Here is a 25,009-nt window from a genome sequence, read left to right as displayed (position 1 = left end):
AACAATATTACACAATCCTCCAGATAAATGTCGATAAACTGTTTTTAATCATAAAAGTATCAAGTTTGTAATCTTTGTATTCACTGGTTTCTGGCTCAGTCTTAAGAAAAAAAATCATCCAGGTATACAAAAAAAAAAAAAAAAAAGCACTATTAGAGCTCTGTCTTCTCTTGGAGGATTTGTCAGGTTTAAGAACATTTCAGGTAGGAGATGAGATTTTGAGCCTGTTTCACATGAATTAGAACTGAGACAACTACAAAAAGCCAGGATCCCAAAAGGTAGACTAAAAAATGTCTGCTTGATGGTATAGGGAGACAAAATAGCTTATTTGTCTTGATATGGACTCTGGATGGGAAAACTCTCTTGAGAATTTATAACCATGAACCTGCTGTCCTATGTGTCTGAAATTTAAATTTTTTTTTTTTTAATTTTTATTTATTTATGATAGTCACAGAGAGAGAGAGGCAGAGACACAGACAGAGGGAGAAGCAGGCTCCATGCTCCGGGAGCCCGATGTGGGATTCGATCCCGGGTCTCCAGGATCACGCCCTGGGCCAAAGGCAGGCGCCAAACCGCTGCGCCACCCAGGGATCCCTGAAATTTAAATTTATATTACTTTGTGAGATGGTTGCTAATAGGAAAGGAGTGCTTACTGGGTAGTTACTCTGTCAGGCATTGTGTTACAGGTTTTAAACACACTTTCTCACCTCATCCTGATAATAGCGTCATGAGATAAGTACCAATATTATCCCCATTCTACCAAGGACAGAACTGAGGATCAGGAAACCCAGATAATTTGTAGTGTAACACCACCTAGAATTCAAATCTAGGTCTATTCTTCCTACTAACTACAATGCCTCTGGAAAAGGGACTTCAGAAAGTCCCAAAGTGCCTCAGCTTCCTTATCTGTAAAGTGAAATTTGTAATATTTCTCCTTTCATTTCATAAGATTATTGTATCAAATGAAATAAAGGATGTGAGCTCGCTCTGTTTACTGTAAGACATTGTTACCAGTATCATCCATAAGCTATTTTTTTTCTTATTATTAACCAAAAGAGAGACCTCAATATTCAGGGATCCTGAATCCCACAAGGTCTGTCCTGAGGAGACAATTTTAATACTTTTAATACCAGATATTTCCTGAAGTAGTGTCAATAGGAGAAATAAAATGAGTTTTGAAACATGTTACAATCTAGTAATTTACTAATTCATTCAAGAAATAATTTATTGGATGCATTTTATTGGGCTTCAGTTCCAAGGATAGAAGATGCCTGATCTCTCATTTTTTTGTCATACTAGCAGCAGTGGAAGCCCCAGTCTCTTCCAACAGACTGTGGAATAGTCTGTTGTGATATATGGACAATTCTCAGTGTCCTCCCCCTCCCCGCTTGGTAGAAATAGATGAGCCATTGCTTAGAGTATCGAAATGCTGCTTTACCATGACCCTGGCAACATAGTAATTGATGAAACTTTAAAAATCATGAAACAACCTACAAAATAGATAACTAAGTCATGGGGAAATGACTAAAAATGTCTTTAGCTGAGTGTTGTATAGATGACTAAATACTTCAAGGAAAGAGAATATAAAAAAGAAAAAAATTAGGAATGATTAAAAGAAAGCCACGAGGAGCACCTGGGTGGCTCAGCCAGTTAAGCATCTCTCTTCAGCTCAGATCCTGATCCCAGGGTCTTGGGATGGAGCCCCACCTTGGGCTCTCTGTTCAGTGGGGAGTCTGCTTCTCTCTTTCCTTCTCTGGCTCCCCCTGCTTGTGCTCTCTTTTTCCTCTCAAATAAATAAATAAAAAATATTTTTTTAATTAATAATAAAAAAAAGAAAGCCATGAGAAGGTTTAAGAAGAGCTAATGAGGGTCAATATGAGATTCTTCAAAGACAGACCAGACCCTGTGGCCTCCAGAATCTCTCAGTAATGAGGTTTCTCTTTTGATTAATTACAAAGAAAATACACTTTATGGATGTCCCTGGTAAGAATGTCTTAGAGTAAACAAAGCATATTCAAATCCTTCATTTTTGATAAAATAACTTAGGAAGTGAAAGGGAAAATATTACAAATGTCATTTTACAGAAAAAGGAAGCCGAGGCACAAAATGAAATGACTTTTACAGAGGCATTGTAGTTAGCAGAAGGAATACTGGACCTAGGATTTTAATGAATAATAGATAAGGAAGAGATCCTTTTAGTTGTTGGGGAGGTATGGAGCTGGGTTCTGAAGAAATGGAAAGCCATCCAAAAAGATATACTGCTATAAGTGCATGCATGTCGTTTCTGAAGAGAGGGAGAGAGAGAGAGTTGATATCTCAGTAAGACATTTCCTTGCTGTTAGAAAGTAGTCAAGTAGAAAAGCTGGTTTGAGGAGCTATTCTTTTTTTGCCCTGTCTTCATTATCCCATACCCCTAACTGTATCCTGTTCTTATAATAAGCAGTGTTTCAAAAGCAAGGAATCTGCTTATCAGGTACTTCATTTATTCACATACTCACTAGACACTGATCTTTTGCTCTGTGCCAGAGTAGGAGACGCAAAAATGGATAAGGCACGAGTCTTAACCCCAGTCCTTTTTAGTATATGGGGCATTGAGCTCCTTCTGATAGATGATGAACTGTTCTAAAAATCCTTTCTACCTCCTAGGGGCTGGTAAATGATGCAGTCCCTCAAACATTAATTTTTATATACTAAGGGCTCCATACTAGAGAACTACTTAGTAAGTTACTAAGAATTACTACAATTTAGTAATCATGAAGCTAAAGTTAGCAGATTAAGAGTTTATTGAAGACTCCAGTCTTTTTTTTTTTAATATTTTATTTATTTATTCATGAGAGACACACAGAGAGAGAGAGAGGCAGAGACACAGGCAGAGGGAGAAGCAGGCCCTATGCAGGGAGCCAGATGTGGGATTTGATCCTGGGTCTCCAGGATCATGCCCTGGGCTGAAGGCGGCGCCAAACCGCTGAGCCACCAGGGCTGCCCAAGACTCCAGTCTTTTATGAAGAAGTTTGACACTTGCAACTGTTGCAAAGCTCCTACTGTAGATGTATGAATGTAGTTTATTGGAATTCCTGTAGTTTCTTAGAGCTTTGTAGTAAGTACATCAGCCAGTGTCTTCAGTTGGTAGTTTTTTTTTATGGTTGCTAGTTTTGTATCTTAATTATGAATTGTTATTAAGTTTATTATTGGTATCACTTGTGTTTTATTTGGTTAATCTAGTGTGTGGTGATGTATATTTGCATTAATAATATTTTTGAGGGCAGCCTGGGTGGCTTAGTGGTTTAGCACCGCCTTCAGCCCAGGGCCTGATCCTGGAGTCCCGGGATCGAGTCCCACGTCAGGCTCCCTGCGTGGAGCTTGCTTCTCCCTCTGCCTGTGTCTCTGCCTCTCTCTCTCTGTGTCTCTCATGAATAAATAAATAAAATTTTGATATATTCAAAAAGCCATATGAAACATTTATGTAAGTCATGAAACATAGAATATAACAAATATGTAAAAACCTGGCATCCCATCTCAAGAAGTAAAACATGACCTCTGCCATCTCATCTGTGTTCCTCTATGCCACATGCCCTTACCCTCAAGGTATCTTTTTTTTTTTTTTTTACTTTATTATTCTTTATTTATTTTTGGGTTCTTAAGTCATACTTTTTTTTTTTATTGGAGTTCAATTTGCCAACATATAGCATAACACCCAGTGCTCATCCCACCAAGTGCCCCATTGAGTGCCCGTCACCCAGTCACCCCAACCCTCTGCCCACCTCCCTTTCTATGACCTCAAGGTATTTTCTATCCTTTTTTATTTCATATCTTTCCCTTGCTCTTCTTTATAGATATACCACAACATATTTAGTTCAGAGGTAGCTTTCTAATCTTCTGAAATGATTTTCAGACAATATAATTTCCTATACTTGTATAGATGTTTAATTGAAATCCTGCTACATATAATTTTTATTTGGCTTAATAATATTTTACTCTTAGCATTTTGCTGTGTCATTGAAAATTATCAGAAACATACATATTGCTGTGTAGTATTATATAGAATTGATATACCATGATTTGCTTACCATTTCCTCCTATTTTAGGTGTTTGTATGTATGGATTTTTTTTTTTTTTTTTTGAAACGTAAGCTTTTATTCCTCTAGGACAGCTTGGACTTCACCAACGCCTAGCTTCGTGGGCTGTATGGATTTTTTTGCTAGAAAAATTAATCTATCCCTTTGTGTAAATACTGTTGTTAATATCTCATTTATTAGTTTTTAGGTAAATTCTTAGATGAAGAAGTATTGGAGTGTGGGTGTTTTTAAGATTATTATTAAAATATTCATATCCAGAAAAATTGTGCCAGTTTACACTCTGACCAGTAGTGTATGAGAGGACCATTCTGGGCTAACTTATTATGTCAAGGTTATATCCTGTTCCAGATAACACCACATTAACTAAAAAAAAAAAAAAAATTAAAGGGATGCCTGGGTGGCTCAGCAGTTTGAGCATCTGCCTTTGGCTCAGGGCATGACCTGCAGTCCTGGGATCCAGTCCCACATCGGGCTCCCTGCATGGAGCCTGCTTCTCTCTCTGCCTGTGTCTCTGCCTTTCTGTGTCTCTCGTGAATAGATAAATAAAATCTTTTAAAATTTTTTAAAAAGAGCTGTGCTGTTTCATACTGGAATTGTTGTTTTTCCTATTTGCCGTAGGGTATTTTTTTTTTAGCCATTGTTCAGGAACCATGTCATTCTGCCTGCTGTACTTGGGATAGTTAATTACAGGGCTTAGTTACCTCAAGAGATCACTCTTCCTGAGAATTTATCTATTCTTACCATTCAGCTGTCACCACTAGGGGATGCTATTTAAATCTGCACATTCAGCTTAGTTCTTTCACCAGAGCATTAGTTCCTTTTCTGTATTTGCCTGAGCAGACAGGACTCTCCATGACTACAACAAATTTCCTCTGAAGAAATAATCCTTTGCTTAGTCTTTTTACCAGTTTTGTCAGTGAGATTATAGGAGTATTAATCACCATTTCTTTAAATTTTTATTTTCTAACTTTTCATTTTGACAGTTTCAGACATAAAAAATGGCAAAAATAATACAAAGAATTCTCACGTAGCAATCACCAAAATTGCTTAAAATGTGTAGCATTTTATCCCATTTGCTTTATCTTGCTCGTCTGCTACACACACACTTTTTTCTCCCTGGTTAACTTCTACTTTAAATCTTGGAGTTATTATTATTATTATTATTATTATTATTATTTTATCTGCGCTTCCCCTCTTCCACCTCCCTTGCTCCCTCACTAGAGCGTGCTGTATGAGATGAGAAGAAGAGTGTAATGTTTGGAATTAAATATCTTGATTCAAGGCTTAATTCTTTCACATTCTGACTTGATGAGTTTGGGTCTGTTACTCTTTCTGAGCTCTGGTGTCCTCCTGTACAAAATGATGTCCACTACACCATGTTGTGAGGGCTGAGATAATATGTGTCAGAAGTATGCTGTATGAGTGTTGGTCAGTCCTTCAAAGAACATTCGCCTGTTGAGCTAGGCATTGTGCTAGATACGGGGGTTCAGAAATGCTCACCTCATGTTAATTCTTCCCGCAAATTATTTTTCACCGTTGATTTATTTTTCCATTTTCATTGCATCGACCCTAATCCACAGCATCATCACCTCATGTCTGAGCCATTGTTAACAACCAATGGGTCCCAATTGTTTTTTGGAATTTATATCAGTGCCGAACTAATAATTGCTCTGAGAGATGGTATGGTATAGTGGAAAACGTATGGACTTCATTATCAACAGATCTGGGTTGTGTCTTGGCCCTGCTTTTTTTCTTTTTTTCTAAAGATTTTATTTATTTGAGAAAACACAAGTGAGAGGGGTGTGGGTGGGGGAAGGCAGAAGGAGTAGAAGCAGACTCCTTGCTGAGCAGGAAGCCTGATGTGGAGCTGGATCCCAGGACCCCTAGATCATGGCCTGAGCCCAAGGCAGACACTTAAATGACTGAGCCTGAGCCACCCAGGCTGCCCTAGGTTTCTTGAACTTGAAGAACATCATGGTCTAGTGGGGGAGACATGCAGTCATAAAAAACAGTGGTTAACATGGGATTGTAAAAGAAACCTAAATTTGGAGTCAGATATAAATGGAAGCTTATGTAGTGATTTATTAAAGCACAAATAACTCTACAATCAGATTGCCTGGTATCATCCTGGCTCTGGCATTTCTTAGCTATATCAATGTAGGTAAATTAACCCCTCAAAACCTCAGTGTCCTCATCTTTATAGAATGGGGATACTGATAGAATTTAACTTAGAATTTTTATGAGATGTAAATGAAATTATGAAAAAAATTATGTAAAGCACTTAACATAGTTATAGCATATAGCATATATTAAAAGGTAATATGAGTTCAATAATTATGATTATGATATGATAGCATAGAGGTTAAAGCTTAAAAATACAGACTGTTGCCTCATTCTTGATTGGGAGTCCCAGTTTAGCAATCTCTTGCCCATGTGAATAAAAGGAAGATATTTAACCTAAACCTCAGTTTCCTCATTTTTAAAATGCTTCTTATAATGGTGCTTGGTTCATAGCATGTAGAAATGGAAAGAACTGAGGTATCTAACAAACTCTGAACCAGAACCTAAGGCTTAGTATTTTATGAAAAATAGCTATTATAATTTTTATCCTTGCTCTGCTATCTGCTGGCTGTTTTATCTTTGACATGTACATTAATTTTTCTGAGCCTACCTTGTTCCACACAAACTTCTTTTGAAGATTGCAAACATATATAAAGCTAGATTAGTGCCTAGTACCACACAGCTTTCATTCAGTACCTAATAGCTATTATGTGAAATTTGGAATTTGTCAGGTGCTGAAAGTAAAATTCTGCCTTGAAATCAACAAAGGCATCACAGAACTAGTAATGTTTGACTGAATTTTGAAGGTCATGTGAGATTTTGTCACATAAAAGTACTAATCTAAAAAAAGGCTTAGAGGTGTCAAAGTGCCTGCTTAAGGAACCATTTTAAGTAGTGGGTTGCATTAAGTAACAGTTTAGTGTACCAATAAGAGCTGTGTGTTAAAGACCTGAGTTAGGCTGGATTGAGTAAAATGCATTATTACAGTTAATTAAAAAGAACTTTTACTTAATGATCCAAATGAAGTCAGACTTGACCTCCTTCCTCTGTCTTTTGCTATTTTACTAGGAGCAGTATTTGTATTCTGGCTGGAGTGTACCTAGTTGGTAAAGAGGAAAATCTCTCTGAGCAGAAATTTCTGAGAGATGAATTATTTAGACACTGAATTCCAGCTTCTGCTTTGTCCTTTCTTTTTTAGTCTTCCTGTGCTGCTATTTGTTTAAAAATAAAGTAGGAGGGGATCCCTGGGTGGCTAAGCGGTTTAGTGCCTGCCTTTGGCCCAGGGCGTGATCCTGGAATCCCGGGATCGAGTCCCGCATCGGGCTCCCGGCATGAAGCCTGCTTCTCCCTCTGCCTGTGTCTCTACCTCTCTCTCTCTCTATCATGAATAAATAAATAAATAAATAAATAAATAAATAAATAAATAAATAAATCTTTAAAAAATAAAAATAAAGTAGGAGCGCACTGATCTCTCAATACTTCTGTGTTAGCTTAAATTACTAGGATTTGGGGAATCATGGCAGTTTAGGTTTTTGGAGTAGGTCTCAGATAACTTAAGTACAGTTCTGGTTCTGTCACTGGCTTGATACATAACCTCTCTGTTCTTCATCTTTAAATGGAAGTGATTATCCTTGTTCATATCACAGGCCTGCTTTGAGTATCAAGTGAGATACTATATTCAAAACTGGTGTATAAAGTTGAATAGGTAGTATAGTGTGGTAGATAAGGGCATAGGCTCTTGGAGCCACATTTCATGGGTCTCAGTTCTGGCTTTGCAAGCTGTGTATTTCCAGACACACTGCCATTATTTTAAGTTCTCTGGTTCCTGCTTTATCTCATTTAATCCTTACAAAAACTTCATGAGATAGGTATTATGCTTATCAGTATCGTAAGTGAGAAAACTGAGGAATGAAAGGTTGGGTAATGTGTATAGTGCCACAGTTAGCAAGTGGAAACTTGGGATGTGCACTCTAGCTCCAAAACCCAAGTTATTAACTCTTAGGCAGATACACTTCCCAACAGAAGAGTAGCTAAATAGAAAATTCTTTGGCTGGGGATCCCTGGGTGGCTCTGCGGTTTAGCGCCTGCCTTTGGCCCAGGGCGCGATTCTGGAGTCCTGGGATTGAGTCCCTCGTCAGGCTCCTGGCATGGAGCCTGCTTCTCATTCCTCCTGTGTCTCTGCCTCTCTCTCTCTCTATCATGAATAAATAAATAAATCTTTAAAAAAAAAGAAAGAAAGAAAATTCTTTGGCTTATCAATAGGAATTAAGGTAAAGTGGAGTTTCCTTGGAAACGGAAAATTTGTGGGGTCCAAAATCTCCTTGTTGAACACATTTTACTAATTGATAAAGAATGATTACTTAAATATTTTAAGTGTTCATATATTACTTCCTGGGTTTATTTTGCTAAGTGTCTTGCAAAAAAATATGTTCTCAAAAGGTTTATATATCTTCCCTCTGATGGCTACACAACTTGCATTTATTTTCTCTTCTGCAAACTAAATAGATTATTTTGGAATTTATGAACTCAGGTGAAAGTGTAGCTTGCTTCATCTGGCTGATGAATTTTAAATATTTAGGAAGATGGTACATGAAAATAGAAAAAGCAGGTAGAACTCATAGTTAAAACTCAGGAAAAAAGAAATTCCATATGAATTTTAAGATCAGCTTGTTAACTTCTGTGAAAAAAAAAAAAGCTGGGTTTTGATAGGTATTGTGTTGAAACTGTAGACCAATTAACAATAGTCTTCTAATCTATGAATATGTCTTTCTATTTATTTAGGTCTTTATTTTTAAAATTCTATACTTCTTTTGTTAAACTTATTTCTAAATATTTTATTTTTTTGATGCTATTGTAAATGGAATTTTTTAAAAAAAGGTTTTATTTATTTGAGAGAAAGAGAGTGAGATAGTGACATGTGGGAGAGGCAGAGGGAGAGGGAGAAGCAGACTCCCCACTGAGCAGGGATCTAGTTGTAGGGCTCAATTTCAGGACTCGGGGATCATGACCTGAGCTGAAGGCAGACCCTTAACTGACTGAGCCACTCAGGCATCCCTGGAATTGTTTTCATAATTTCACTTTCAGATTGTTCAGTATAAGTGTATAGACATAATTGATATTATATATTGTAAATAAAATAGATCTTATATCCTACAACCTTGCTTAACCTTTTTTTTTAAGTTCTGATAGTTTTTGTTGTCAACTCCTTGGGATTTTCTTAATACTTTTCAATGATATTATTTATTTATTTATTTATTTATTTGAGAGAGAGAGAGACTGCAGGAGTGGAGGGAGAGAGGGAGAGGGAAGAGCAGGGAGCTTGATATGGGGCTCCATCCCAGGACCCTGGGATCATGATCTGAGCTAAAGGGAGACACTTAACCAACTGAGTCACCCAGACACCCCTCCTTAGGATTTTCTTTCTTTGTATTTTTTTAATTCTTTAAAAATACTTTATTTGGTAGAGAGAGGGAGAGAAAGCACAAAGAGAGAGAGTGGCAGAGAGAGAGGGAGAAGCCAACTCCCCACTGAGCAGGGAGCCCAGTGCGGGGCTCCATCCCAGGACCCTGAGATCATGACCTTGACCCCAAAGCAGATGAATCACCCAAATGCTCCTGGGATTTTCTTTTTCTTTTTTAAATTTTTTGGGGGGGATTTTCTTTATACAAAATTATATCACCTACAAATAGAAATGGTTTTACTTCTTCTTTCTAATCTCTATGCTTTTTATTTCTTTTTCTTGCTTAATTCTAGGACCTTCAGTACAGTGTTGAATAGAAGTGGTGAAAGCCCCTATCTTTGTCTTATTCTTGATTTTAGTGGGGAAATATTCAGACATTTAAAATTAAGTATGAGGGATCCCTGGGTGGCGCAGCGGTTTAGCGCCTGCCTTTGGCCCAGGGCGCGATCCTGGAGACCCGGGATCGAATCCCACATCGGGCTCCCGGTGCATGGAGCCTGATTCTCCTTCTGCCTATGTCTCTGCCTCTCTCTCTCTGTGTGACTATCATAAATAAATAAAAATTAAAAAAAATAAAATTAAGTATGATAGTAACTGGGTTTTTCATTGATGATCTTTTTTTTATAATAAATTTATTTTTTATTGGTGTTCAATTTGCCAACATACAGAATAACACCCAGTGCTCATCCCATCAAGTGCCCCCCTCAGTGCCCATCATCCATTCACCCCACCCCCCCGCCCTCCTCCCCTTCACCACCCCTAGTTCGTTTCCCAGAGTTAGGAGTCTTTATGTTCTGTCTCCCTTTCTGATATTTCCCAGACATTTCTTCTCCCTTCCCTTCTATTCCCTTTCACTATTATTTATATTCCCCAAATGAATGAGAACATATAATGTTTGTCCTTCTCCGATTGACTTACTTCACTCAGCATAATACCCTCCAGTTCCATCCACATTGAAGCAAATGGTGGGTATTGTCATTTCTAATGGCTGAGTAATATTCCATTGTATACATAGACCACATCTTCTTTATCCATTCATCTTTCGATGGACACCGAGGCTCCTTCCACAGTTTGGCTATTGTGGACATTGCTGCTATAAACATCGGGGTGCAGGTGTCCCGGCGTTTCATTGCATCTGTATCTTTGGGCTAAATCCCCAACAGTGCAATTGCTGGGTCGTAGGGCAGGTCTATTTTTAACTCTTTGAGGAACCTCCACACAGTTTTCCAGAGTGGCTGCACCAGTTCACATTCCCACCAACAGTGTAAAAGGGTTCCCTTTTCTCCACATGCTCTCCAACATTTGTGGTTTCCTGCCTTGTTAATTTTCCCCATTGTCACTGGTGTGAGGTGGTATCTCATTCTGGTTTTGATTTGTATTTCTCTGATGGCAAGTGATGCAGAGCATTTTCTCATGTGTGTGTTGGCCATGTCTATGTCTTCCTCTGTGAGATTTCTGTTCATGTCTTTTGCTCATTTCATGATTGGATTGTTTGTTTCTTTGGTGTTGAGTTTAATAAGTTCTTTATAGATCTTGGAAACTAGCCCTTTATCTGATAGGTCATTTGCAAATATCTTCTCCCATTCTCTAGGTTATCTTTTAGTATTGATGATCTTTATCAGGTTAAGTAAGTTCTTTTTTTCATGTTGAGGAAGTTCTATAAACTATTTTTTTTACCTTCCCGTTATGAATACTTTTCTGTGTGATTAGTATATCTTTGAACTATAATTTTTAATGACTTTCATTAAAATATCACATGTATAATTAAGGTGATTAAGATGCCTGGGTGGCTCAGTGGTTGAGAGTCTGCCTTTGGCTCAGGTTGTGATCCTGGGGTCCTGGGATCGAGTCCCACATGAGGCTCCTCACAGGGAGTTGCTTTTCCCTCTGCCTATGTCTCTGCCTCTCTCTGTGTCTCATGAATGAATGAATGAATGAAATATATATATATATATATATATATATTAGAAGAGTTGTGCTCCTGAGTCAGCTTTTAATTTGAAACTATATACTTTTATCAGTAGGTACAGAATGCTGAGAAAGATGTTACTTTTCTCAGCCATTTTTTTAAAAAATTTTTTTTTATTGGAGTTCAATTTGCCAACATATAGCATAACACCCAGTGCTCATCCCGCCAAGTGCCCCGCCTCAGTGCCCATCACCCCCCGTCCACGTCCCCTTCCAAAACCCCGTGTTCATTTCCCAGATTTAGGTGTCTCTCATGTTTTGTCACCCTTACTGATATTTTTACTCATTTTCTCTCCTTTCCCTTTATTCCCTTTCACTAGTTTTTATATTTCCCAAATGAATGAGACCATATAATGTTTGTCCTTGTCCGATTGACTTATTTCACTCAGCATAGTACCCTCCGGGTCCCTCCACGTTGAAGCAAATGGTGGGTATTTGTTGTTTCTAATGTCAGCCAGTTTTCAATTAAAACTTTAAAAATGAAGATAATACTTGACTACTTTTTAAGATAGGGTTGAAAGAATAAATATTCGAAAATTCATGTAAGATACTCAGTACAGTCATATGGAAAGCATCTAATGAGTGATAGCTACTATAATTATATTTTAATTATATTATTGTTATTATTATTAACATATAGAGTATTTATTTCTGTAGTTAAAACCCTTACTCTTAAATCTTTGTGCTTGTTTGATTAGCTCTTTATTCTTCAAACCGGAATAACTGGGTTAACCTTTCTCTATTTTGAGGATGCTAACACCTATAGCAAATTCTTTTACCCAATAGATTCATTCAGATTGGGATGGTGATTTTGTGGGAGATCAAGTTTCAAAGTAAATTTGGTCTAGATTTTGGAAGGACTCAGGCATCGTCTAACAGTCTAAGAATTTTATCTTTTGTCTTCAGGCCCATGGAAGTCTGTGGAAGGTTTGAGCAGGGGAGGGTCATGGGTAGTAATTTAGGAAGATTAATCTGCTATACCTCTGAGGTCTTCCCTGACCATCCTTGACTGATTAGGGCACCCTGCCTGTACTTACATACTATCTATTACTTTCTCTAATATAGTATGTAATATAATACTTATAAATGTTATGTAAATACCTGTTTAAATGTTTCTTTTCTTTTTGAGGACATGGGTCACCTGTTATATTCTCACTGCCTAACATAGTATCTAACATATGGTAGACACTGAGTAAAAATATTTGTTGAATAAGTAAATGAATGTTTTATTCTCTACTTTTCTGGAAACTAACTTGTTGGCTTTTGTGTTCCCTTTATGTTTTTTCCTGGGCTCCAAGGAGGAGGCATCTCCCTATTCCTTACTTGATATCTGCTTGAATTTCCTGACTACTCACCTTGAGAAGTTCTGTTCAGCAAGACAGGATGGAACATTGTGTCTGCAGGAACCTGGAGTATTCCCACAGGAAGTGGCTGATCGACTGCTTCAGACCATGGCTTTTCATGGTAACAAATAAAATAAGCAGAGTAAACCAGAATTATGTGCTGTTAATTGGCATTGGATTTTGAAGTGCTGCTGTGGCCATTTAATTATTTTCTTAGAAAAGGACAGATGAGCCTAATTCCAGGAAAAGGAATGCATTTGTTTTTGTCTGTCCTGCTACTTACTATGTAATTTGAAATAAGCATTTTTCTTTTCTAATCTAGGAACATTTCCTTCCTTTCCTTTCCTTTCCTTTCCTTTCCTTTCCTTTCCTTTCCTTTCCTTTCCTTTCCTTTCCTTTCCTTTCCTTTCCTTTCCTTTCCTTTCTTTCCTTTTCCTTTCTTTCTTTCTTTCCTTTCCTTTCTTTCTTTCTTTCTTTTCTTTTCTTTCTTTCTTTCTTTCTTTCTTTCTTTCTTTCTCTTTCTTTTCTTTCAACTTTTCTCATGGCAAAAATAACTTCTCTTTCAAAATATCCATTTAGAAGTTTGCTGGTATAAAATACTTTACATCCTCATCTGGCAGTGGGAAAAATAAGTAAATACTATTATGGGAAAACTAATTTCTGCTTTTGACCTTTTAATTGGGAAAGCATAGTTTTAATTCAGTACTTCTGTTTTCAAAAACAAAGGATGCCTGAGTGGCTCAGTGGTTGACCATCTGCCTTTGGCTCAGGTCATGATCCCGGGGTCCTGGGATTGAGTCCCACATCCGACTCCCTGTGAGGAGCCTGCTTCTCTCCCTGTCTCTGTCTCTCTCTCCGTGTGTCTCCTGAATAAATAAATAAATCTTTAAAGATTTATTAAACAAAACAAAAACAAATTTTGAAAATAAATTGGAAAACTCTTACTGTGAAATTCTGTTTGTGTATATTGAGGATTTTTGTTATTTTTTATTTTATTTTTTTTAATTTATTTATGATAGTCACAGAGAGAGAGAGAGGCAGAGACACAGGCAGAGGGAGAAGCAGGCTCCATGCACCGGGAGCCTGATGTGGGATTCGATCCCGGGTCTCCAGGATCGCGCCCTGGGCCAAAGGCAGGCGCCAAACCACTGCGCCACCCAGGGATCCCGATTTTTGTTATTTCTGATTAAGTTTTAAGTTAAAAGAGATAATGCCATTTTTATTTATTTTTATTTTTTATTATTATTATTTTTTAAGATTTTCTTTTTTTTTTTTAATTTTTATTTATTTATGATAGTCACACAGAGAGAGAGAAAGAGAGAGGCAGAGACATAGGCAGAGGAAGAAGCAGGCTCCATGCACCGGGAGCCCGACGTGGGATTCGATCCCGCGTCTCCAGGATCCCGCCCTGGGCAAAGGCAGGCGCTAAACCGCTGCGCCACCCAGGGATCCCGATAATGCCATTTTTAAAAAGATTTTATTTATTTATTCATGGGAGACACACAGAGAGATTCAGACACAGGCAGAGGGAGAAGCAGGCTCTCTGCGGGGAGCCTGATGCAGGACTTGATCCCAGGACCCCAGAATCACGACCTGAGCCAAAGGCAGACATTCAACCAGTGAGCCACTGAGGCATCCTGAGTTAATGTCTTTTTTATTTCTAGCTTATAAACTCTATACTCTCTTAACTAATAAAATTAGTTCACAGCTATAAAATGGAATGAAAATGTGGCAATAATAATAACTCATTTACTGATTGCTGTTACATGCCAGGCATTTTATGTTTTCCTTGAATTTTCTCAAAAATCCTATAAAATAGCATTTTTATCCTACTTATATACAGATGAGGAAACTAATTCAGAAAGTAACTGAAAGGTCATAATGCTAGTAAATGGTACAGGTCTAGTTCAAATGAAAGTATGTGTGATTCCAAATCTTTGGTGTTTTCACTGCCACACAATCTTCATACATCCCCATTAGAGCTATCCCTGTTCCTAGATGCCAGATAATGGTGTATACTTTCACTTTTGCTGTGACTATATATATACATATAAAGTATAAATCCAAGGAAAGGTGGGAGAAGTAAGGCTGTAGAGACATTTTGGAATAATTTTGGAAAGAAGACATTTGTACTCCGTGATTTTAACTAAATTGCTCAAGTCTGTAGTCTTTTTAAATTCTTTCAGCCTGCCAAAGAAACTGGGTTAATTTCAATAGGTGCTATATATGGTAAGGTTAAAAGACCCTTACAAAGCTGCACAATAATTTTAAGAGATTATGCCACTGCTTTAATTTCTTTCTGGTCTCAATTTAATGACTGTGCTTAACATATTCATTTTAAATATATATACATATAGAGATGTTAATCTTATAAGTAAAAAAAAATAAGTGTTAACTAAAGTCTAACTTTACCGGATTCTTTTTGAAATATAACTATTGATAGCTAATAATAGTAGCCAACATTTATTGAATACTTATTATTTACTAGCACTGTGGCAAATGGTTTATATGGGTAAAATAATGGAAGTAGTTTTTAAGTAAGTGTAACTAAATAATTATCCTCCAGGGTGGTGTCCTGGAGGGACTATATGCATAATTAGAATGTGTTTTCTACCTCTTTCAAGCTGCCTTCAGATAATGAAACTGAAGGTCAGAAATACCTCTTTCAAGCTGCCTTCAGATAAGGAAACTGAGAGTCAGAAATAAGTGGCTGCCCCCAGTTGTATCATACCAATGTGATTTCCTGCCTTATTCACCAAAAAGTGTTCTGAGTTATTTAATCTCTTTGCAAAAGAAGCAAGAGTAGGTACTTCTCAGCTGAAACTTACATAATATTGTATGCCAACTATACTTCAGTAGTAAAAATAAAAATTAAAAAAGCAATTTGTGAAAAAATAAAGCCTTATGGTAACTCTTACATAACAAGTTTGAAATTCAATTTAGGAATTTGTCAGATGTAGATTAAGATAGGTAATAATTAAAATATAAAAAATAAAAAATATATATATAAAAAATTGAAAAAAGAGTAGAGATACTACTGACAATATGCAAAAGAACATACTGCCAATTCTTGTCACAATTTTAAAAGTTGTTTCACCAGTTTTTTTTGTATTTGAAAATTTTCATAATAAAATGGAAAAAAGTTCTATGATTACTTTTAAAATTTATAATATATTTTTTCTAATAATTTTAGAAAATCTTAACTTATTTACATTCAAGATTTTTTTCTTATTTGCCCAATTCAAAGGAGTAATAATATTGGTAGCAGTTTTTATTAAAATAAGCCCAATGCTAAAGAGTTTTACTTATAAGATCTTTGATTCTCATGTCACAATCATTGCTTATTCTGTGTCATGGTGCTAAAAGTTCTCCAGGAAATGTGTAAGAGCTAGGAATCAGAATAAGATTTTTGCCATCTAATGATAATGCCTCTGTGTTATATTGTATACCTAACCTAAATTGATACACCTTGACGTGTTTAGCCTTCTGTTTTGGGATTAAATTGAAAAGAGTAATACTTTTTGGAGGAAAAAAAGAGTACTATCTTTTGAAATATTATGGATTGCCTCCTTGAATAGTCAACTAGATTTTCTAGGTGAGGGCTTATACTCCCAAAGTAGTACCCTACTTCTCTGGAGGTCACATTGCTGGTCATCTCAGCTGTTTATAGCCTAAACCAGAAAGAAACAAAAAATACTTTGGGGCAAAATCCTTACATATAGGCTTCTGTACTTCACTCCTTGAAAGAAGCTCTTGAGGAACCCTCATTTAGAGCATATTATTAAATGAGAGTACTGAGAAAGATGGCAGAATAGGAGGATCCTAAAGCTCACCTCATCCCACAGATAATCTAGTAACACCCATATCAGTGTAGATAACCTAGAGCATATTCTTAGGTGTACATGGTTCTAATTACCTTGGTTTTTTAACCATAACACATTAAGAAACAGTAATCTAAAGGGCACAGGCTGCTGACTAACAGCCCAACTAGATAATATGACAGTAATGGAAGATTTAGCTTAAATACATTGTAGCAAGTACAATTATTGGACTTGGAAAAAAGATAAGTGATTCTTCAGTATGTTTATTTTTGAAAGAAGGGGAAGATAATCTAGAAAGATTTCCTTCAGATATAATAATGACATTTGTGTGGTGTTTTCACTTTCCAAGATGATTTATATATATATTGTCTTATTTAATCTTCACAGCAGTCCCTGTGAGAGAAATTCAAAACCTAGCATAGGTGCATGGCACACAGTAGATAAAGAATCTTATCTTTTACAGATAAGGAGTCTTAGCTTTGTGGAATAATTTATCTACTGTGAAATAGGAAATAAATGTTGGAACCGGGGCTTAACATTGGACTGATTCTATATCTCATGCTCTTTTAAAAGATTTTTGCTCTTTTAATCCTAGTACTCTTAAATGTAGAAACTTAAACTTAGTTACTAGAAAAATTTACTTAATGTAGATTGACCCTGAGAGGCCAGGAGTAACCTATTATTTTACTACATGTATGTGTATGATATCAGACTTGAGAACAAAGTTTGTAAGACTCTGTCATAGTCACTATAAGATTAAAATCAGTCTTAATTAACTGAGGAGTCTATAAAGTTTCATCCTTAAAAGACAAAACTAACATTAAAAATATGTGTAAATATATTTTGTGGTGTAAACAGGAAAACGTTGATCCTAACTCAGGGTCTGTTTCCATTTTTGGTTTGTACAAGGCTTCTTCAAAATCCTTAATGTATGTGTGGAAGGAGTTACTAGTGAGTTCAGAAGAGGCCCAATAGAAATAAAATGTATGGGAAGGAAGCTCCAGAGAAGAAAATTATTAAACACATGTTGTGTGCTAGGCACTATGTTAGGTATTGAGTGTATAATACTGAACACAGGAATCTTGCTCTTGTGGATCATACATAGTTCGGTGGGACTTCTTTCTTAACTATAGCTAAGGAGCAAATAAATATTAATGGAATTACAACTTGCGATGAGTTCTCTGAGAGGAAAGAACATAGTTCTCTCATGGAGAATAAAGAGAAGGTGTCTGCTTTAGATTGCATGGTCAGAGACAGCTTCTCCAGGGAGGTGATAACTAGGCTGAGACCTGTGTGGTGAAGAGGCAGGTTAATAATAAAAGATAGGGCCTCGCAGCACTGCCCAGGAGTTTTTGATTTTTCCCTGATCAGCTAGCAACTCAGTATTCCTAACAGTTGTTTCATATGTTCTTTGCTCTTCATAGATTTTCTATCATTTACTCTAAGCAAGAAAATTGAAGTCATCAGATGGAATTGCCTTAACTCCATGTCAGCATGCCTTCAAATTTTCCTCAGAGTGATTTTTTAAATTCAACTTTGTATTATGTATTTGTTTGTAAAGCTTTATTTATTTTTATTTTTATTTTTAATTTTTTTGTATATTTTTTTTATTGGAGTTTGATATGCCAACATAAAATACCCAGTGCTCGTCCTGTCAAGTGCCCTCCTCAGTGCCTGTCACCCAGTCACCCCTCCCCCCCACCCCTCCACTACCTCCACTACCTCCCCACCTCCCCTTCCACTACCCCTTGTTTCCCAGATTCCCCATATGAATGAAACCATATAATGTTTGTCCTTCTCCTATTGACTTAATTCACTCAGCATAATACCCTCCAGTTCTATCCATATTGAAACAAATGGTGGGTATTCATCTCTTCTAATGGCTGAGTAATATTGCATTGTATACATAGACCACATCTTCTTTATCCATTCATTTGTTGATGAACACCGAGTGGATACTGATGATCCTTCCACAGTTTGGCTATTGTGGACATTGCTGCTATAAAATTGGGGTGCAGGTGTCCTACCCCAAAGATACAGATACTACATCAGTATCTTTGGGGTAAATCCGCAGCAGTGCAATTGCTGGGTCCTAGGGAGTTAGGAGTCTCTCATGTTCTGTCTCACTCTCTGATATTTTCCACTCATTTTCTCTCCATTCCCCTTATTCCCTTTCAGTATTTTTTATATTCCCATATGAATGAAACCATATAATGTTTGTCCTTCTCCGATTGACTTATTTCACTCAGCATAATACACTCCAGTTCCATCCAGATTGAAGTAAATGGTGGGCATTTGTCGTTTCTTTTTTGTTTGTTTTAAAGATTTATTTTTATTTATTAATGTAGAGGCAGAGACACAGGCAGAGGGAGAAGCAGGCTCCATGCTGGGAGTCCGACGCGAGCCTTGATCCCGGTACCGCAGGATCGCACCCTGGGCCAAAGGCAGGCGCGAAACCGCTGAGCCACCCAGGGATCCCCTGCATTTGTTGTTTCTAACGGCTGAGTAATATTTCATTGTATACATAAACCACATCTTCTTTATCCGAGGACACTGGGCTCCTTCCACAGTTTGGCTATTGTGGACATTGCTCCTATAAACATCGGGGTGCAGGTGTCCCGGCGTTTCATTGCATCTGTATCTTTGGGGTAAATCCCCAGCAGTGCAATTGCTGGGTCATAGGGCAGATCTATTTTTAACTCTGAGGAACCTCCACACAGTTTTCCAGAGTGGCTGCACCAGTTCACATTCCCACCAACAGTGCAGGAGGGTTCCCCTTTCTCCACATCCTCTCCAACACTTGTGGTTTCCTGCCTTGTTAATTTTCCCCATTCTCACTGGTGTGAGGTGGTATCTCATTGTGGTTTTGATTTGTATTTCCCTGATGGCCAGTGAGGCAGAGCATTTTCTCATGTACTTGTTGGCCATGTCTATGTCTTCCTCTGTGAGATTTCTGTTCATGTCTTTTGCCCTTTTCATGATTGGGTTGTTTGTTTCTTGGGTGTTAAGTTTAATACGTTCTTTATAGATCTTGGATGCTAGCCCTTTATCTGATAGGTCATTTGCAAATATCTTCTCCCATTCTGTAGGTTGTCTTTGTGTTTTGTTGACTGTTTCTTTTGCTGTGCAAAAACTTCTTATCTTGATGAAGTCCCAATAATTCATTTTTGCTTTTGTTTCCCTTGCCTTCATGGATGTATCTTGCAAGAAGTTGCTGTGGCCAAGTTCAAACAGGATGTTGTTGCCTGTGTTCTCCTAGGAATTTGATGGATTCTTGTCTCACATTTAGCTCTTTCATCCATTTTGAGTTTATCTTTGTGTCTTGTATAAGAGAATGGTCTAGTTTCATTCTTCTGCATGTGGCTGTCCAATTTTCCCAGCACCATTTATTGAAGAGACTGTCCTTTTTCCAGTGGATACTCTTTCCTGCTTTGTCGAATATTAGTTGACCGTAGAGTTGAGGGCCCATTCTGGGTTCTCTATTCTGTTCCATTGATCTATGTGTCTGTTTTTGTGCCAGTACCACACTGTCTTGATGACTACAGCTTTGTAGTACAACCTGAAAGCTGGCATTGTGATGCCCTCCGCTCTGGTTTTCTTTTGCAATGTTCCCCTGACTATTTGGGTCTTTTCTGATTCCACACAAATCTTAAGATGATTTGTTCCAACTCTCTAAAGAAAGTCCATGGTATTTTCATAAGGATCGTATTGAACGTGTAACTTGCCCTGGGTAGCACTGACATTTTCACATTATTAATTCTTCCAATCCATGAGCACGGAATATTTTTCCATTTCTTTGTGTCTTCCTCAATTTCTTTCAGAAGTGTTGTGTAGTTTTTAGGGTATAGATCCTTTACATCTTTGGTTAGGTTTATTCCTAGGTGTCTTATGCCTTGGGTGCAGTTGTAAATGGGATTGACTCCTTCATTTCTCTTTCTTCAGTCTTATTGTTAGTGTATAGAGATGCCACTGATTTCTCTGCATTGATTTTGTATCCTGCCACACTGCCGAATTGCTGTATGAGTTCTAGCAATCTTGGTATGGAGTCTTTGGGTTGTCTATGTACAATATCATGCCATCTGCGAAGAGGGAGAGTTTGACTTCTTTGCCAATTTGAATGCCTTTTATTTCTTTTTGTTGTCTGCTGAGGCTAGGACTTCTACTACTATGTTGTGTAGCAGTGGTAAGAGTGGACATCCTTGTCGTGGTCCTGATCTTAGGGGAAAGGCTTTCAGTGTTTCCCCATTGAGAATGATATTTGCTGTGGGCTTTTTGTAGATGGCTTTTAAGATGCTGAGGAATGTTCCCTCTATCCCTGCACTTTGAAGAGTTTTGATCAGGAATGGATGTTGTATTTTGTCAACTGCTTTCTCAGCATCTATTGAGAGGATCATATCGTTCTTGTTTTTCCTCTTGCTGATATAATCTCTCATGCTCATTGCTTTACGAGTGTTGAACTCGCCTTGCATCCCGAGGATAAATCCCACTTGGTCATGGTGAATAATCCTCTTAATGTACTGTTGCATCCTATTGGCTGGTATCTTGTTGAGAATTTTTGCATCCATGTTCATCAGGGATATTGGTCTATAATTCTCCTTTTTGTTGGGGTCTTTGGTTTTGGAATTAAGGTGATGCTGTCCTCATAAAATGAGTTTGGAAGTATTCTGTCCCTTTCTATCCTTTGGAACAGCTTTAGTAGAATAGGTATGGTTTCTTCTTTAAACTTTTGATAGAATTCCTCTGGGAAGCCATCTGGCCCTGGCCTTTTGTGTCTTGGGTGGTTTTTGATGACTGCTTCAATTTCTTCCCTGGTTATTGGCCTGTTCAGGTTTTCTATTTCTTCCTGTTCCAGTTTTGGTAATTTGTGGTTTTCCAGAAATGTGTCCATTTCTTCTAGATTGCCTAATTTATTGGTGTATAGCTGCTCATAATGTGTTTTTAAAATCATTTGTATTTCCTTGGTATTGGTTGAGGTCTCTCCTTTTGTATTCATGATTTTATTCATTTGAGTCTTTTCTCTTTGTTTTTAATAAGGCTGGCTAATGGGTTATCTTATTAATTCTTTCAAAGAACCAACTCCTGGTTTTGTTGAGCAGAATGCTCTTTAACTCCACATGTTTGAGGTTCTTCCAAATTTCTTCTTGTGATTGAGTTCTAGTTTCAAAGCATTATGGCCTGAAAATATGCAGGGGACAGTCCCAATCTTTTGGTATCCATTGATACGTGATATGTGACCCAGTATGTCATCATCTATTGTGGAGAAAGTCCATGTGCATTTGAGAAGAATGTGTATTCAATTGTGTTTGGATGTAAAGTTCTGTAAATATATGTGAAATCCACCTGGTCCAGTGTATCATTTAAAGCTCTTGTTTCTTTGGTGATGTTGTGCTTAGAAGATCTGTCCTATGCAGTAGAACCATGTTGAAGTCTCCTACTATTAGTGTATTATTATCTAAGTATGTCTTTCCTTTGGTTATTAATTGATTGATAAAATATATAATGTGCCATCTCCCACATTAGGGGCATAAATAGTCATGATTGTTAGGTCCTCTTGTTGGATAGATCCTTTAAGTATGATATAGTGTCCCTCTTCATCTCTTACTACAGTCTTTGGGATAAACTTTATCTGATATGTGATGGCTACCCCAGCATTCTTTTGAGGATCATTTGAATGTTAATTGTTTTCCAACCTTTCACTTTCAAGCTATAGGTGTCCTTTCCTCTAAAAGGAGTCTCTTGGGCAGCCTTGGTGGCGTAGCAGTTTAGCGCCGCCTGCAGCCTGGGGTGTGAACCTGGAGACCCGGGATCGAGTCCCACATTGGGCTTTCTGCATGGAGCCTGCTTCTTCCTCTGCCTGTGTCTCTGCCTCTCTCTCGCTCTCTCTGAATGAATAAATAAATAAATCTTTTAAAAAAATAAAAAATAAAAGGAGTCTCTTGTAGACAGCAAATAGATGGGTCTTGCTTTTTTATCCAGTCTGAAATGGTGTGTCTTTTGATGGGATCATTTAACCCATTCACATTTAGAGTTACTATTGAAAGCTATGAATGTAGTGTCATCATAATACCTATTCAGTTCCTCTTTGTGGATTATTTCTTTGGGCTTCCTCTTTCTTTTAACGGGTCCCCCTTAATATTTTCTTGCAGAGCTGGTTTGGTGGTCACATATTCTTTCAGTTTCTGCCTATCTTGGAAGCTCTTTATCTCTCCTTCTATTCTGAATGAGAACCTTGCTGGATAAAGTATTTTTGGCTGCAGGTTCTTCTCCTATAGGACTCTGAATATATCCTGCCAGCCCTTTCTTTTTTTTTTTTAATAATAAATTTATTTTTTATTGGTGTTCAATTTGCCAACATACAGAATAACGCCCAGTGCTCATCCTGTCAAGTGCCCCCCTCAGTGCCCGTCACCCATTCGCCCCCACCCCCCGCCCCTCCTCCCCTTCCACCACCACTAATTCGTTTCCCAGAGTTAGGAGTCTTCATGTTCTGTCTCCCTTTCTGATATATCCTACCCATTTCTTCTCCCTTCCCTTCTATTCCCTTTCACTATTATTTATATTCCCCAAATGAATGAGACCATATAATGTTTGTCCTTCTCCGATTGCTGCCAGCCCTTTCTGGTCTGCCGCGTCTCTGTGGAGAGGTCTGCTGTTAATCTAAAGTTCTCCCCATATAGAATTTAAAAAAAAAACATAGCTGGGGGCATCACAATGGCAGATTTCAGGTTGTACTACAAAGCTGTGGTCATCAAGACAGTGTGGTACTGGCACAAAAACAGACACATAGATCAATGGAACAGAATAGAGAACCCAGAAGTGGACCCTGAACTTTATGGTCAACTAATATTCGATAAAGGAGGAAAGACTATCCACTGGAAGAAAGACAGTCTCTTCAATAAATGGTGCTGGGAAAATTGGACATCCACATGCAGAAGAATGAAACTAGACCACTCTCTTTCACCATACACAAAGATAAACTCAAAATGGATGAAAGATCTAAATGTGAGACAAGATTCCATCAAAATCCTAGAGGAGAACACAGGCAACACCCTTTTTGAACTCGGCCACAGTAACTTCTTGCAAGATACATCCACGAAGGCAAAAGAAACAACAGCAAAAATGAACTATTGGGACTTCATCAAGATAAGAAGCTTTTGCACAGCAGAGGATACAGTCAACAAAACTAAAAGACAACCTACAGAATGGGAGAAGATATTTGCAAATGACTTACCAGATAAAGGGCTAGTTTCCAAGATCTATAAAGAACTTATTAAACTCAACACCAAAGAAACAAACAATCCAATCATGAAATGGGCAAAAGACATGAACAGAAATCTCACAGAGGAAGACATAGACATGGCTAACACGCACATGAGAAAATGCTCTGCATCCCTTGCCATCAGGGAAATACAAATCAAAACCACAATGAGATACCATCTCACACCAGTGAGAATGGGGAAAATTAACAAGGCAGGAAACCACAAATGTTGGAGAGGATGTGGAGAAAAGGGAACCCTCTTACACTGTTGGTGGGAATGTGAACTGGTGCAGCCACTCTGGAAAACTGTGTGGAGGTTCCTCAGAGTTAAAAATAGACCTGCCCTACGACCCAGCAATTGCACTGTTGGGGATTTAGCCCAAAGATACAGATGCAATGAAACGCCGGGACACCTGCACCCCGATGTTTATAGCAGCAATGTCCACAATAGCCAAACTGTGGAAGGAGCCTCGGTGTCCATCGAAAGATGAATGGATAAAGAAGATGTGGTCTATGTATACAATGGAATATTACTCAGCCATTAGAAATGACAAATACCCACCATTTGCTTCAATGTGGATGGAACTGGAGGGTATTATGCTGAGTGAAGGAAGTCAATCGGAGAAGGACAAACATTATATGGTCTCATTCATTTGGGGAATATAAATAATAGTGAAAGGGAATAGAAGGGAAGGGAGAAGAAATGGGTAGGAAATATCAGAAAGAGAGACAGAACATAAAGACTCCTAACTCTGGGAAACGAACTAGAGGTGATGGAAGAGGAGGAGGGCGGGGGGTGGGGGTGAATGGGTGGTGGGCACTGAGGGGGGCACTTGATGGGATGAGCACTGGGCGTTATTCTGTATGTTGGCAAATTGAACACCAATAAAAATTAAATTTCTTATTAAAAAAAAAAGTTCTTCCCATATAAGTTAGGAATCTCTTGTCTCTTGCTGCTTTAAGAATTTTCTTGTTATCTTTGGAATTTGCAAGTTTCTCTATTAAATGTCGAGGTATTGAAC

The 25,009-nt window shown here is 37.8% G+C and overlaps 1 protein-coding gene across 5 annotated transcripts in view; it reads left to right on the top strand.

The window, feature by feature from the left end:
- Nucleotides 1-25,009, top strand: part of ZYG11B (zyg-11 family member B, cell cycle regulator) — an 87,662-nt gene that overhangs the window by 10,713 nt on the left and 51,940 nt on the right. For 3 of the 5 annotated variants that reach the window (XM_049093888.1, XM_025420033.3, XM_025420032.3), the window contains exon 2: nt 12,864-13,029. The exons of 1 other annotated variant lie outside the window; for it this stretch is intronic. In XM_049093888.1, coding sequence (XP_048949845.1) covers nt 12,864-13,029 — 166 coding nt within the window. Of the gene's footprint in view, nt 1-11,974; nt 11,993-12,863; nt 13,030-25,009 lie in introns of those variants that run through there. One more of the 5 variants, XM_025420034.3, reaches the window with a different exon arrangement.

The sequence above is a fragment of the Canis lupus genome, chromosome 15 (assembly GCF_003254725.2).
Source record: "Canis lupus dingo isolate Sandy chromosome 15, ASM325472v2, whole genome shotgun sequence".
Classification (NCBI taxonomy): domain Eukaryota; kingdom Metazoa; phylum Chordata; class Mammalia; order Carnivora; family Canidae; genus Canis; species Canis lupus.
This window is presented reverse-complemented; position numbering and strand designations above follow the sequence as displayed.